This window comes from Diplotaxodon limnothrissa, linkage group LG5 (genome assembly GCF_057381915.1).
Source record: "Diplotaxodon limnothrissa isolate DT_005_m linkage group LG5, D_limnothrissa_male_GT1.1, whole genome shotgun sequence".
NCBI classification, from domain to species: Eukaryota; Metazoa; Chordata; class Actinopteri; order Cichliformes; family Cichlidae; genus Diplotaxodon; species Diplotaxodon limnothrissa.
This window is the reverse complement of record NC_140600.1, coordinates 32107970-32124915: the sequence shown is the minus strand read 5'-3', so window position 1 is coordinate 32124915 and position 16946 is coordinate 32107970. Positions and strand designations below refer to the sequence as shown.

The 16946-nt window shown below is 38.1% G+C and overlaps 1 protein-coding gene across 1 annotated transcript; it reads left to right on the top strand.

Moving 5' to 3' along the window:
• The first annotated feature begins 720 nt into the window (after window positions 1-720).
• lrrc38b (leucine rich repeat containing 38b) lies at window positions 721-15277 on the top strand. Its single transcript, XM_085354560.1, has 2 exons — window positions 721-2207; window positions 14759-15277. The coding sequence occupies exons 1-2, from the start codon at window positions 1580-1582 to the stop codon at window positions 15004-15006; spliced, it is 876 nt and encodes a 291-aa protein (XP_085210686.1). The 5' UTR covers window positions 721-1579; the 3' UTR covers window positions 15007-15277.
• The last annotated feature ends 1669 nt before the right edge of the window (window positions 15278-16946 follow it).

Below are 16946 nucleotides of genomic sequence, written 5' to 3'. Positions count from 1 at the left end.
GAAATAGACACTGACATTTCATGCATGACAAAGCCACTTTCTTAGACATTTCACACGACCCTCATTCTCCACAGGTCTAATTTGCCATGACCCTGCAACAACCGTGGTCTAATTACATTTACCTGTTAGAGAAAATCCCATTTGTTGAATTCAATACACGCTCAGAATTAATCCTCTTCTTTACGTTATGGGTTGAGACTTGAATGCACCTCAGATACTGATGTTATAAATATGTATAAATTGAAAAGCTAAATAATTAATAAACTTTCCTTTCAAGAGGACAGGTGATCTGCAAGGGCATTTTAACACTACACCAAAACTGTGCTCATGTTCATTGTAGAAACAAAATACTACAGGAACATAAATATACATAAATAAAGACCAATGTGTTTACACTTCTATATATTTATACATCTGTCTGTCTATCGATATATCTACATGTTCATTGCTAAATGTAAAAAAATTAACAGATTTCTAAAAGTATATAACATGATAGATATTTTTTCCTGGATATGTCTTTAAGGGCACATAAATGCCAATTAAAATAAACAGCATCACATTTTTCAAATTTTATACTTTAAGATACAACCAATCATCATTTTTAACACTATAGGAAGTGACATCACGTGTTGACAGCGTGGTTCAGGCACGCCCCCTGCAAATAATGAGAGGGGAGAGGGCATGTGATAAACTGTGGTAGATTCAGAGGCAGACGTTGGATTGGCATGGCTGTGTGCAGCTCAGCACTGCAATCTACATTCACGAGGCTTCTGCCTGGATATTTGGATTCTCTCTCACACAGCTTTGATGCAGGGCTTGACAGCGTAACACAGCATGTTGCAGGGCACTGGGAGATAGAGAAGGAATAATAAGGGGAGACAACCTTACGAACACTTGAGCAATGTTCCGTGAGCTTCTCTCTTTCTCTCATCAGACCAACGGGCTTTCCTATACAGAGACCTGGGTCCAATGGAGGGATGTAACGATGTTACTCTTTGCTTGTCATGCTTGAATCAGAGCTTTGTATTATATCCTTTTGTGTCAGAGACCTTATTGTCTTTGTCTGTCACTGCCGCCAGATCAACTGTGGGGTAGTGTGGCGGACAGAGCCTCCTCCTCAACCCCCCTCTCCCTTGTCTGTGCCCCCGACGTCTCTTCATTCCCTGCTCGCTCGTGTCTATTTACCACTCTCATTCTACCCTCCCCTCGGTGTTAGAAGCAGTCGTTCTTGCTTTCAAGCTACCTACTGCTTACTATCCTCCTGTCTTTCCTCATTCAAAGCAGGCAGGCTATTATTTTATCCAGGCAGCTCGCTACATGATCCCTTGGAAAGCAGCTTTCAACGCTGCTCTGCCATCTCCCAATTCCTGAGCCCTTCCAGAAATTCATCTCCATAACAAAAGGATGTTTCTCCAGGAGGATTGATCCCCTTCACCCCCTTCAGTCACCCCTTTCCCTCCCTTGTCCTGATCTCCTGCCCTCTGACCCTCATCCTCTTGTTCCTAACCCCAAACCACCCTCTCCTATTTGTCCTAACCCCAAGCCTCTTTCTCCCCTAACTCATTTCCCCCCCTTGACCATGTTGCCATGTGTCTGCTGGCTTCAGCTTATCCTCATCTTGCTGTCCTCTGTCTTATGGACCCGGGGGGAGAACTGCCCAGCAACCTGCTTGTGCCCAGATCCTCACACTGTGGACTGCAGTGGCCGTGGGCTAACCAGTTTACCCGATGAGATCCCCTTGGATGTGCGGAGGCTTTTGCTGGCCGACAACTGGATAAACCGTATCCCCTCTGACTTTCTGGTTCTATACAGTGACTTGGTCTATCTGGACCTCCGGAACAACTCCCTTTCCCACATAGAACAAGGGACTCTCAGCACCTCTTCCAGGCTGGTCTTCCTGGACCTTGGCAGCAACAATTTGACTGAAATCCCTAAGGGGACATTTGGGGAGTCTCGGAGTTTGATCAAACTACGACTGGGAAACAACCCATATCTGAGCAAGGTGAGTGAGGATGCTTTCCTGGGCCTCACCTCTCTGAGAGAACTTGAACTGGAGCGTAATGCGCTGTCTACCCTAAAGGTGGGGGCATTGAGTCAGTTGCCCTCCCTGCGGGTAGTGAGGCTTGAGGGCAACCCCTGGGTGTGCAATTGCAACTTTGCCAACCTGTTTGCATGGCTAACGGAGAACAGTAATAAGCTTCCAAATGGTAAGTAACAAAAAGAGCCATTTTCTCTTCATGTGTTTGACCCAAATAAACCATATCTCTTTACAACATTCAACAGTATTATGGAAAATCCATTACCACAACACTTCTCTGGTCTATTTATGTTTTCCCTGTAGGAGAGGAAACCCCCCTCCCTCTCCCTTGTTCTAATTTTGTGTCTTTTTTTCCCTCCACCCCCACAGCCTATAATGTGTGAGACCAAGTGTGTAATACGAAACAATAGCACTCATTTGAAAGTGAAAACTGCGAGGATAGTGTGTGTATAAAGTTAATCAATTGTTATAGAAAGCAACTTGAAATGCAATATTGTCTGATTTGTAAAGAGAAATTAAACAACTCACATTAAGAATCTAACTTGCTTTTCTAATGGTTTCACATTTGAATATGTAGATAAGCCTGACCTATATCCCATGTAATCATCAGCATTCATTTGTGGCTTATATTTATATTGGCTATATAATATTTAAGAAAATATATATAATTCTCGCATAATATTTGCTATTTAGTTGACAATATTTCAGCCATGTAACCTTTTTCTATGCCACTGACAATCAGACTCTTCCTCCTGTTCCTGTGCTGATTGCTCTATCCATGTGAATTTTAAGGCTCATAATATACACACGCTGTCTGCCACTGTGATTTAGCCTGCAGCGTTGAGTTAGATAACAGGACTGAAGTTTTGGAGGCTTTACAAGGCAATCTCCATGTGTGCATGCTTATCTGAGGAATAAAACAAGACAAAGGGGGTCACCATGTCCTTTCAGAAGTATTATACGCAGGGTAAGATTTTCTTACATCATGAAAGCAGAGCTAATGTATTCTAAAGGGAGTTGCATGGTATGTCCCAGATAAAACAGAACACATTACCATTGTTTGGCATTCTGTTTATCAGGCTATATAAAATATCTTAATCGCAATCAACATTCTCACATAAGAGACAGAAGGTTTCTCAAAAGAGAAGACTACTGCACTCGATCAAAAAGCTAAAATAAACAAATCTGACAGTACATGAACTTTAAACTGTGCTGTACATCTTCTGAGAACTTTGTTTGAATGTGGCTCACAGTGGGTGTATTTAAAAACAAAACAGCAACCAAACCTGTGAATACGCCACAAAATGTTCATGAACAGTTTATTGGGTTTAAAAATGAAGGTGTACAGTTACTGTTAGGGTGTAAAATGTTGCCCTGCATAAACAAAGAAACATGTTTTATCAAAAGCCTGAATAACAGTGTGGTTCAAGATGGGGGTTGTAAACTTGCTCTCGTCTCTTGAATAGGTTAACCGAGAGAAAGAAGATATGAGTGTTTGCAGAAAAAAACATGCGCACATCCACATGAGTGTTTTCAAATTTCCAAAGCTGGAACCTTTTTTAAGGAAGTATGACCTTAGATAGTTTGTTTTAAAAGAAACTCAATTGTGTTTCCTGCGTGTATACCTTGTTTTTAGATGTAGCTTAGTTATTGTTCAGTTTATTTCATTTCATTATATTTTTGACAACTAGATTATTTTTCAATTGCTGTTTGTTCTGGTTAAAGCCCCAAAATACTCATATGGTTTAAGAAAAGATAATGATTTGGGTTTGACATTAATATTTTGTCAGACAGTCGGGTAACACCCAACCCCCCTCACCCTGCCAGCTGATGTTCTACCTTGCCCTCTTGTGCAGACAGGATATTCAGATAGTGGATATCCTTTCCAGAATTCCTATTCTGTAATGAAATCCATGGTTAATTATTAAAAGATGTAGTCCAAATCAGTGCCAGCCTGCCCTTATGCCTTATGTGTGAAATAACCCTCTCTAAAATTGTGAACTGACTGGGTAACACTCTAATTCAGCTCCCTCCCAAAGTGGCTGGCTGTTACAAACTGCTGACACCTCACAAAAGCAAACTTCTAATATACATTTAGGCCATGGTGTACCAAGCTATTGATTCTGCTTCTGTGTTCTTTTTTCATTTGCCCCAAATTTGCAAGTTTAGGCCTGTGAGGAAGCAAAGTTGATAAACTGGCAAGATTACCCAATTCCCCCAAGCAGGAGTTTGCAAATGCATTAATCACAGGCTCTATGTGTTGTCAACTCCCGGGGATAATGAATTGCATTAGCAGCGCTGGCCTTACCTAATATCACACATCACACTTTATTTCCATCGCCAGTCGACATTACCTCCATTCTAACCAATTTCTGTGGGACAAGGTGATTTGAATTTCCCTTATCAATCACTAGAGACCAATGTCTCCACCTGAATCTAATGCTTTTTTAAGGGGCTAATGGTTAATCGTTAGAGATCCCATGGCACTCTTTGCTTTTTCAATAAAAAACATTGTTTGTTTGTATGTCACGATGCCAGATGAATCAGTCAACACAGTCGATTGGACTGATTCAGAGGTCTGGACCAAGGCAAAAGCTGGCCAGACAGACATCAACAACAAAGAAAAAGCCAAAGGCCTGGCCAAGCTGCTGTCATGACTGCCAACTGGCCCCAAAACACACTCTCAAATTCAGTTCGTAATGCTTATCTCACCTCATCAGCAGCTTTTACATTCCCATCAGAAAGTGTTTGTTTTCTGGCCCCAGCAGCTTGGACAAAACGCACAGTCAAACCTAATAGTAAAGACTTTAAACTAGTCTATGCTCAGTCTTTTGTAATATTTTATCATGTCTGGAATTTACTTTCTAGTGTTAATAAGACCAAGATAAATAATATCTTGGTGAAAGGGATACTAATTATACTTTATTATAGTCTATTGGAAAACAATGCAAATTAGTACCAGTCACACAGGACAAGTAACTGAACTGAAAATATCTTTCCAAACAAGTTGCTGTCTTATTCTGTGTTTAGTATATAGAAGCGGCTTTGTGTATCGCATGATAGAACTACACAGCTACCAAAATACTGTCTGTGGATTATATGTGTTGTTATGTTCATGTATGTCACTAACACCTTGAATGTGTTTTTTGAAGTGAGCAGAAGTTTATTTTACATAACTAAGTTTTCTCATACAAATATAAAGAAGTTAAGAACATATTGCAGGAGAATTTGTGGTTATAGTGAATTGGACTTACAAACACGGTTCACACATGCAGGAATCAAACTGCCAGACCTAATTAACGTAATGGCTGAGCCCTCGATCATGGAAAAATGCAATGACCTAGTCTCTGAAATGCTGTATTGGAAGTGGTTACACAATAAACAGATGGACACTCATTAGTGAATGAGCTTGACTTGGTAAGCGTTTCAATATGTATCAACTCTAACAACCATCATCAGTGTTGGCGTTTCCACTTAATGTCTCACTCATCTCAGAGAAAATCAGTTAGAGAGACAGAAAGTAGAATTTAAATTCTCCATTAGTGCGCTCTTTTCACACTTGTGGGTGTTGCATCCTCATGTCTTTTTTTTAATCAAGCAGCAAATCAGGTAAGTAGCTACAAAAAATAGTTTTTAAATTTGAGAATGTTGTCTCTCTTATCAGCAAGAGCTCAATAATATTAAAAACAGAAGGGCTAAGGCTACTCCAGTGGTATCCCAATTAAACACTACATACTCATTTTAATATTCACTGTCATGTGGCTTCAGACTGAAACTGAGTGGTGTTACTGCAAAAAGGGTAGAATAGAAAAACAAGCAAACAATTATGTGCAACTCTATGCAAATAGCTTGTGATAACATCATTTGCATGACGACATAAAAAAACGCAGCTGCTACTGGAAGTGTACTAGTACCATGTGATAACGGGAGCCGTGATGAAAGTACCATCCGAGTACCAAGTCATAGTCTGCTCCAGCTACGCAGATGATAAGCCACAAAATGATGTTGAGAGAGCAGGGGAAACAAGGCATGAAACACGAAGGTGAAAAAGAAAGTCCAGCTGAAAATCAGTGTAGCTCCCTTGGTTTTGTTCCAATAAACAGAGGACCTAGAAACACTGAAGAATGTGTTTTTGTTTTCTTAGCAATTCAACAAAGACCACAGAAGCTAGACTGCTGCAGGAAAAAGCCTTTCACTAAATTTTAAATCAGAAATCCTTCTCCGGAATTAATATAGAGCACTAATAAAGTATCTCTCTTTCTGTCTGTCGCGCTAGCTCAAACTAATTTCAAACTTGTAAATAAAGAAAAATTGTAGTGCTATTTTATGTTTTCCCTAGGTATCGATGACTTCTTTGGTTAAGACCTGCATAATGTAGCAGCTGAAGAGCCCATGCTGTAAACTGGATTCCCATTTCATTTTTCACCTCTTGATTTCCCCTGTGATTTCGAGTTCACAGTACAGCGCAATTTCGTGTTTGCATAACAGTGATTACTGCAGGCCAGCATGATGAGTGCTTGGAAGGTGCATCAATTCAGGACTTTTTGGATAGAAAAAAAAGTTGATGTGCAACATTGATAAAAATTATTATTGATTTTTTTTTTTTAAATTAGTTAAACCAGACTTACCATTTCTTTATACAAAAACCATCAACTGTCCTGTTGAGCAGCCAGCTGATTAGTCATATATATCAACTTTTCCATTTAAAAAAAAAAGAATTAGCACCATTTAAATGTCTAGTTTTTAGCCAACAGTGAAGTTCATGAATGTTTCAGTGGAAGGATGAGTGTAAACATGATCCACTGCTGTCTCCAGTGCTCTTGGGTTAAGGATGAACAAAGGCCATGTATAATTCACAGTGACACAGTTCTACAGCACATTGGCCAGGGTAATTGGAGCTAGAGCTGCCTACAGGGCAAGACAGGCCAACTCTCATGGGCGACGGTAGACTGGATCTGAGCCTCGTCATGCAGTTGCTATCAACACTAGTCGTGACCTAAACACTTTCACGACAAACTAGCAGTTCATGTGACAGGGTCAAAATCAAAATATTCCTTGACAGCGTATCAAGTATCTCCTTTGAGACCTGTTTCCGCACTCCAAAGCACAGTCTGAAAATATGATGCCACTGGCTCACACTCGCATGTTGCCATACTACCCAGCATGATCGTTTGCTATCTTTACCGTGAAGAGAAAATATCTTCCATTAACACAGACGGACAGCTTGATTTATCTTGGCCTAATTTAATGTTTATTTAAAGTTGGGATGTGAAGGAGAGAGTACTGGGAAGGGAAAGCTGAGTGTGAAAGGTGGACAGGATTACAAAGTGGGATAGCATCAGACAGAGCTCATACAGAAGCAGAAAGGGATAATCTGCCAGTGTCAGAAATAAAAGGTGAAAAGCCAAAAGCATTATCTCGCTGCGAGTGTGTAACATCGTGCATGATAGATTTTTTTTTTGTTCATCTATGTGGCCAACTGCGAGGCATAAATGACATACATGACTTGCATATTTAACTGTTTTATCGGGATGAATTATGACAATAGACACATTGCATTGTCAGTCCAATGACATAGTGGAAATATATCTGCTAGCATTTGCTTTTAAACAGTCACCTTTGGTGTTTGGGAATAAGCAATTTCAATTGTTTTTGAGATGAGATGTTTTAAACATTCCCATAGTGCAACGATGTCTCTGAGTCTACATGCAGAAGGAATCCCCTTCTGAACGAGTCACCCTCACCCCACTGTCACATACGTGCTCGTCATTTTGTGCAGCTGTGCATTCACTTCACACATTCCACACTCCAGTCCCTGCTGCTGCCCTTTTCTTGCATACATCTCACCATTTTCTCCCAGATTTCCTTCAAATTCTTTGGAGGATTAGAACTGAATCATTTTTCAGTCGCTCTGCAATTATGCCTGCCTTGTTCTATTTACATCCGCTGAATATTGGACTTGAATGGCACATTCATCCCGTTTAATACAGCAGGGAGGGGACAGTTTTGTTAATCGTTGTCGCAGCTGGAGTATTCATAGAGAGTACCTCGACACCAGTATGCTATGGCCAAATGAAAGCTAACTACTATACGTGTGCAGATGTACTGATGGGGTAATTTTGCTTTTAGCCTTTGGTGCAGAGATCAATCTGGACAAAGACTGTGGTGTTGAGGGAGGGAAGAGAAACAAGCCTCTGATATCATTCTGCCACAGCTAGGTAGATCAATCACGACTGAGACAGCAGATAGCCCGTCCTGTTGACTGGCTATAATCCTAAACATAATCCATCAACTGTCCGTGCCAGGAATGTAACATAGCTGTGTGGGCCGACATACCTGATAGTGTAAGGATCTGATTTGTGTCAGTGCACAGTAGCCTGCTCCTTACACGTGTTTTTGAACTCTGAAAATTGTACCCCGTCAGCTTACTCACTTAACAAGCTGTCATTGACTCACTGCATGGACCTAGATACTCTGTGTACTTTAAAACACCATCTTATTTTTCTGCCAGAGTAAGTGTGAAGTTACAGTTACTAGAAATCATATCTTTATTAAATGTTTTGCTGGATTCACAAAGAATTGGGCTTTAAACATTTAAGAGCATATGCTCAATCTAGGTTGATAATGTGCATCTTTGTGTTATCCCCGGGCAACAAAACACAGGGACTGCAGTCTGTATTTCCAGATACCTCATTGTTAAACATATTTACACTGGACAAGACAGGTACCAAATTCAATTACAGGTATAAGCAAAGGAAACAAAGCTTTTTCTCTCTGTCTCTCTCGCTCACTTATGCAGTTGGTATCTGTTAACTGTATTTGCATTGCGCTTACTTTTTTTTTTTTTTTTTTTTTTTTACTTTAAACTAGTTGTATAAATAGAAAAGTCAAAAGAGAGCCTCATCCTTTGAGCCTCTTCCCAGAAGTGAGTTTAAGTTAGTCTGGCTCTCTTGGGGTTTCCTGGCTTCACTGAGCCTAACATTGGATGTCCTGGATAACTGCTGTCACAAAGCTTGTTCCCAGCTCCCTGTATTACTCCAGCTATAACAATGCTTATGTGACAAAAGCAGAGTTGTTTAAATAATAGATACTACTAAATAACTGTGAGAAATAACTACTGAAGCAATGAGTATTATATTAGATGAAAATGTATTCATTTATTTCAGTTCAATTAATAAATGTGATAAATGCATTAAATGTGTTTTAATTACAGGTGAGACAAATACAAGACTTGTGTTGCTCTGAGCTGTACCCACACTCTAAGAACTAAAACTGACATTTACTTAAAATTTTTGAGGCAACACTTTTACACTTAAAAATATTGAGTAGATTGGAAACCAGCCAAATCTGTTCAATATACTCGATCAATTAAATAACTAATTCTTAAACATATTAAGTTGAAATGAATAATTGTAGTTGTTAAACAAACATGAAAAAAATGAGTAAATAACATTGACGTACTTGGTCAATGTAACTGAAATATAGATGGTCAGTTAATCCAAAACTTTGTTCCATCTATATTGTAAGCTGAACGTAATCAAAATTGTACTTCATATTAAATATGGTAAATGGCCTGTATTTGTATAGCACTTTACTTAGTCCCTAAGGACTTTACACTGCATTCAGTCAACCACCCATTGGTGATGGCAAGCTACATTGTAGCCACAACTTCCCTGGGGCGCACTGACAGAGGCGAGGCTGGCAGACACTGGTGCCACCGGGCCCTCTGACCACCACCAGTAGGCAGTAGGCGACCGAGACTGTTGGTGCCGGGGCTCGAACCGGAGAGCAAACACAAAAGCTCAGAGTATTTAAAAAACAAAATGAACAAAACAATGAAAAAGGCTCACGGTACTCAATTACTCTACGTTATTGTGTTTTACTTACACTTTTTAGTTGTAAATAATATTGATTTGAATAATTAATGATTTTAGTACAAGATACTGATGAGTATAGATACCTATTTCTCAAATGTTTTGATTCAATTTTAAACAAAAATATTAAGTACATGCAAAGAAGTTATGCTGTGAACCACATACTGAATTTTTTGTCTGAGATAAATGTAAATAAATACCTTAATTTAACACAAACACATACGTTAACACTTTAGACATTTATTTCAACTTATCAAACTCAAATAATTACTAAAAGGATATTCATAGATTTTATCAGGCTCATCTAACTTATATTTATAGTGATATTTACTAAGCCTCTGAATTACTGCAGAATAGGAGGAATGTGATGGAATACATTCAAATTCTTTATCATAAAGGCTGTAGTGATGATATGCTCATACAGTACTGGGTGGCTACACCCTGAAGCTGACCCTGTTTAGTTACAATGTTTGACACTTTGGATCATTTTTAACAAAATCATGATTTTGCGCTGTTTAATAAGATTTGAAATCTCAGAGTGAAACCATAAACTCTTCACTTTGGTGAAGAATCATTTGTTTTACATTTGTGTATCATTGGAGTTTGTGGCCATTATAAGGAGTGCAGGTTTAAGGTTCTTCTGCACTGGCTTGACTTTTCATAACTAAGAGGCTATTTCCATACATACAAGTCTAGAGTCTGTTATCGTTTTATAAGAGAAGATTTGTTTGCACGTAATTTCAAAATAATGGATTATAATGGATTTAACTGCAGTCAGTTGGCTGTAGCATTGGTGAGATTTTGGCTGTAATTTTATCCCATGGGAGAACAAGCTGGGATAATGTTTTTTGCTTTTAATGTTAGCTCACAGTAAAATAGTAAAAAGTAGTACTACCAGGAAGAAGATAAGTTTGCCGTCTCTTTCTACCACTGATCTGTTTTCTAAATCCATTTTGATAAATGTGATAATGCTGCTACTCCTGCAGGGGCCATGTGTTCACCAGGATAATTTTAGTCTCAGATGTCATTAATCAAGCATCTGAAAGAGGCAAGACCAGACAAAAATATCTCAAAAGGCAAAGGCGAAGTCTCTAAGGTGACTGGTTATTTGCAATGCAGAAAGCACATTGTGAATATGAATGTAAATCGTTTGTTTTATGAGCAAATGGACAAGACAGGCAGTCTTTGTATGTGATAATTATGCTAGAGGTGACTTTTCATTCAGCATGACTGCTGTTAACCAGTTAATGCAAATTAATTTGCATTCTACCCATGTCTATTTTTTGGAATATACATCGATGGTGCATATTAGATAAAACAGAAAACAAGATGCTTCTTTATACAAAAACAATTAATTTCATAAACCTGTATATTAAAGGAGGAAATCACACTCTTAATGTCTATAAAGTAGGTCCAAGCAGTAGTTTTGAGTACTGTCAGAGAAAATAGAAATGTTGGAAAAAAATAACAATTAAAAAAAAAGAAAAAGAAAGAAGCCCAGCTGATTTAAACTGCACTTTGCAAATTTCAAAGTGTGAGCCATGTGGCTGGTTACGCAATGCAATGCTTAGAATAGTGGATTTTGAAAGCATTAAAAGCCAACAAAACGTTTCAGCTCATACTTGTCATGAAAGGAGATTAAACATCTCTAAATACATTGCGACCTTTATAAGGCCAACTTTGCCTCTTCAGCACATGCATGTCACGCAGACAACTTGAATGAGCAGTATTCTCACAGGCAGTGAAATATGAATTTGTTTTGATCTCTGATTCCCAGAGCATATGGCCGACATGTCGTGGACTTAATGATGCCAGGAACCAATATGCTCCTCTTGAGCTACATAAGGACTGATGGTATTGGCTTATTGAAACCTCTTGATGCTGGGATTTTGTGATGAAATTGAAATACATAAATGTCGTGGTTCTAACAGGTATAATACATTAATATGTACTGTCAGAATTACTCCCAAACATGATGACTTGGATGTGGCATTTTTATGTAAGTCTAAAAAGAGCAGAACCACCAAACCTCATTGTTTTCCAGGCTATAATGCATTCATAAATTGTTTATACATTTACACTGGAATACATTAATCATGATGTCTGTAAGAAATGTGTTTTTTAATGTTTTGTCTGACCTATTGCGGTCTAGCACAAGTGAAGAAGGTGCTTGGAAAAAGATGGATGAAAACAGAGGAAATGAAACTAGATCAAAATATGTGCATGATTATTGACATTTAGATTTCGTACTTTGTTGTTAAAAGGTTTAGTGACAAAGACCCTTGCCGGAGATGGAGATGTGGACAGAACCTTATGAAAAACCCAAATACTGTGACAGTTGCTATTTAAAATAACATTGAATCAAAATAGTGTATTTAATATGTATGAAACATAACTTTTTTCGTGTCTTGTAATTTTGGGTTATTGTTATCTTGATGACATGTTCCATAATATTTATGTCAGCTGACATGTAGGAGGTTTTTATTAGATTGGTGTCACTAAGTTTCAACAAGGTCTTAAACAGTGTAACTAACACTCTAACGAGTCAGTCAAAGGACCAGCACATATTTCCAATTATATTTACATTTGTACATTTATATTTCCAACTCGCTTTACTTTTGAAGGTTATTTGTTCCTTTACAACAAAGTTGTATACATTTAACAATTATTTAATTGATCATCACAGATGTTTTAGTTGTATTATTAACATTCCTCTAATACTTTACCACAATTTAAATGTAATAAATTAAACACCACATAAAAAATTTCATTTTGGTGCAGAATTAAGGTATTTAATTGAACAAACACACTCTCGGGCAGTACTGAAAATCTTCAGTATGCTCCATGTTGTGCTGACTGTTGAGCAAAGATCCAGAATTGATGTACTGCCAAGTGTGTGCATTTGCATGCACAGTATCAGTAGAAAGTAGCCACCCACATTCTAAAGATTTATCTCTACCCACCTATAAACTAACACTTGCATCCATATGTCTAGTTCTTCACACAATATATTGTCAGAGGTGGAAAAAGTACATACAGTCTTCATTAAGTAGATTAGGTAGATAGTAAAAGTCTCTGTTTGCTGTTACCAAATTGTAGACTTAGTGACTTTGCCTCCATACCTAAAGAGGGATATGAAAAGTGGATTCAGTGGGTGAGGCAACCATAAGACTTAAGTGGAGTCTGAATCATAATAATTGCACCAAAAATGCCGTTCCTGATTTTTCTGGATCATTCCAGCCCACTGTAATTCTTGAGTACCGCTATTAATGATGTCTAAATTATATGTTTTTACCTATTTTACTGATGCTTATTATGTGCAACAAACACAGCTGATGAGTACACCAGTAGGATAGATTTTATATATTATTGTTCCCTCCATTTACCTTGTGGAGGTACAGGAAACAATAACTCCCCTCAAATGGCTTAAGCCAAAAGTATTGGGCCTTTTTTATGAAAATTTAAGTAGAGTAGATATTTGTACTAAAATGTAGGGAATAAAAGTAACAAGTTGTCAAAAAATAAAAATAAAAACTTAAGTAGAGCACAGAACAGAACAAAATATTTGTAATACGTTACTTTTCCCACCTGTGCACATTGCCAGTATTTAGTTACATTAAATTTGTTGATGTATAACATTTGCAGTATGAAGGTCAAGAAATACAAAAAGAAAGAACATTTCTAGCACCTAATTAGAACTTGTATCAAGTTAATGTCAAATGTTAATCAAGTTCTCATTAAAATAACTTGAATACCTGACTCTGTCAGCATGAACACCTTCCGTCTTTAGTGATAGTATCAGTGGCCTGTAATCAACACATGCGTGTTAAAACTGATCCGAATGATCCAGTGCTGATGTCATTTGTAATCACGAGAGGAAAAGAAGACTCTGATAAAGGGCTTGTATCCTTGAAATCCAATAAGCCACAGTCACTGTCCTTTCCCATTTAAACAATGTCTGAACAATAAACCACGTTAAAGTGACAAAGGCACAGAGAGCAGCACTCACTGATTTATCACGGCTTCATCTTGAGATGAGTTTGGTCAAGGTGCCCCTGTCTGAGACAGTACCCTTTGCTAATGCTGTACATCAGTGGATTTTTGAAGTGCAACAGAGGTCATTATTCAACAGCGTGTGCATTCTAAGAGATCTACCTTGTGCAGCTAGCAAATTAAATTATTTTTAAAATTATTTTCATTCACCAAACCATTTGAAACTAATGCATTGATCATGAAAATGGGCTGCTTTCACAGCACTACAGCACACTAGATAAAATCAACCATGTCTCACTAATGCATATACTGTATCACTTTGCTTCACAGTATTTCAGCTGTATTCCAAGAGTGAACCTACAGTCATGGTGTGGGTGGGTGTACTGTATACACAGTGCAACTTCAACTCATAAGTGAAGACTTCTGATCGACCTTACAGTTATTAAATCAGCTCCCACACTTAGGAAGAAACCGCGTTACCCTGTTGAACTGAGATATTCCACTATCTAGAATTAAAGGGCTTCATACAAACAGGACAGCTCAAACTATGCTCTCCACTTTTCTTTGATAGTCTTTAGTTCTGAGCAGGTGTGGGCTGCATGAGCAGTAGATCAAATGCACATCACCTTTAATTTTAAACCAGTGGGGAGTTAAATTAGAGTTCTTGTGTTTGTGCAGTGCATATAGTGAACTGTATTAAGGCCTACAGTACCTGGACTATGTGCTAGTTTTTTTATATGATGTAAACTGTAATGTAAGTACTGCCATAGAATGAATTTGTATAGAAATGAATGAATGTGAGGTTCAATGTGTCTTGTTCATTTGTATAATCGCATTTACTCTCTCTATGTAGGGGTCAAAGGTTTGGAGTGCTCCCTCCCTATGGATGGCAGACGTGTATCCCTTACCCAGCTCTCAAAGGACAGCTTCCGTGAGTGCCAGGCCACCCTGACTCTAACAGACCTTCTTATCATCATTTTCTCTGGCATCTCAGTGTCTGTGGTGGCCATTATGACCAGTTTCTTCCTGGCTTCAACTGTTCATTGCTTCCAGCGTTGGAGTAAAGGCACTAAGGGGGATGAAGAGGAGAGTGAGGAGTGAGAAGGACTTACTTTTAAAGAACTGCGCGGCCCTTCTTCTTCCAGCAGTGAGAGAACATAGAAGACAATGTGTGCCCCATGCCGTTTCCTTTCTGGCCAATATCCAGGACTGTTCAATGGTACAATCTTGCCCTGTTAAGGCTGAAGTTGTTTTCTTTGCACATGGACTTCTGAAATATGGTAATAAAAGACACTGGAAAGGAATGAGTCCTATTAAAGGTTAGCGTGTGTGCTGCACCACTTGCAAAATGCTATTATAGAGATCTTATTTTTGGCTGTTAGCGCTTGTGGTCATTTATGGCCACTGGCTCTTGGCTCAGTGTTATAAGTCTACACAAATATGCCAAGACCTTTATATAAAAAAGAAAAGAAATAGATAATAAAAAAAAGTGTTGCTGCAGTACTCTCGTATTAGTCTTAGTCATACCAAAAATCTTTCAAAATTTAGTCATGTAGGACATTCAATCCTGGAATCTGAAATCCTGTAAAAATGGCTTCAAAGTTAGTGTGACCCTTTGAATGATTTTCACTGGGGTTTTATCTGAGTAGGCCAGAATGCTTGATCTTGATTCCATAAAAAAGGATGTCATATTGACCAGTGACCTCGATATTTAACTGCCTATAACATGATATGCTGGCATATCCTGCCATTTTCTCGAGTCTCTGTTGGACAGCCACTCTCACTAACATTAAGACGTTGTTCACAAGCACTGAAGAAGGCAAATACTGTTGTTCTCTCTGCATGTAGAATTAGACTGTGGCAGGGATGTCAGCTCAACAAGCAGGATTTGGGTAATTATGTACTGCAGGCGGAAAAAGCTTCTAGTGGGTCTACACATTCTAGCACATATTTATTACATAATCACAAATTTATGTACAAAATAAAATGGTGTAAAGTAAAACAATCATAGAAATCAAGAGGACATACTGTAACTTCCTTAGATTGATACTTGTGAACTGTGTAGAAAGAAATTCATAAAATATCAACAGCATAATCAATCAAATGAATAAATTATGGTAAATGCAATATAAAAATAGAATCTATGTAGAATTATTGTGTTAAATGATGCACTTTAAATGGTGAACCTAATTTTGGCTAGTCCTCAATTACAGCAAATAGACTGGTACTGTGTTCATCTGCCAAAGGTTCAGATGGAGGAGAAATTGCATATAAGGACTTTTGCTTCTAGTGAGGTAAACATAGCTCCCAAATCAAAGCCAAATCACACTGTACACACATTTTACTTCAACAGGTATAATCTCCAAAGATTTACATTTTCTTCCATTCTGTCTTACTTGGTTATATATATGACAGTGTTCAACACTTACGTTAACAGGAAGGTCACTTCAAAAGAAAAAGGGAACGAGGGTGACAAGCAAGAGTTTGGCTTCTTTAGTAATAAATAATTAAACATCCAGTAATATTTTAAAGATATCTTACATCTTGCTGTACCTTTATTAGAAAGTTTGATATCTTGCATTAAAGTTGAGGCTTTGATATTTCATATCAAAATTCTTATGGCTACATTCAGACTGCAGGCAACAGTGTCCAAATCAGCAATCAGTTGAAATACAAACTTTTTAATTTCTGATTTAAGACCAAAATTCTCTGGTAAATGTTAGACTATTCTTTGACTGGCTGTAGTGGTGTTTGGCTTTGCGTGTTTCTCCAGCTTTTGCAGTAGCACCCCGCTGTGTCACGCACGTTTTAACAGTCCAGTGCCTGGTAGTTAGTAAGGCATTCTTCAATTTTTGTTGTTGTTGGCAAACAGCTTCTAGGTGAACTGCCAAAACTTTCTGGCTGTAGCATTAGATAGTACAGCGAGCTGGTAGAAAAAGTAGAAAGAATGTATATGTGAAGACAAGACATATTTGTTCTAACAATTTAATGACTCTTCAAAAAAAATTTAAAATCATGACCAGCCAGAAGAGTTTTTGCAA

What these genes read in the sequence shown, in the direction of transcription:
- lrrc38b (XM_085354560.1), top strand. Translation starts at nt 1,580, where the DNA reads ATGTTGCCATGTGTCTGCTGGCTTCAGCTTATCCTCATCTTGCTGTCC. An exon ending in CAGTAATAAGCTTCCAAATG is followed by an intron (nt 2,208 to 14,758) that starts GTAAGTAACAAA and finishes CTCTCTATGTAG; the next exon opens with GGGTCAAAGGTTTGGAGTGC.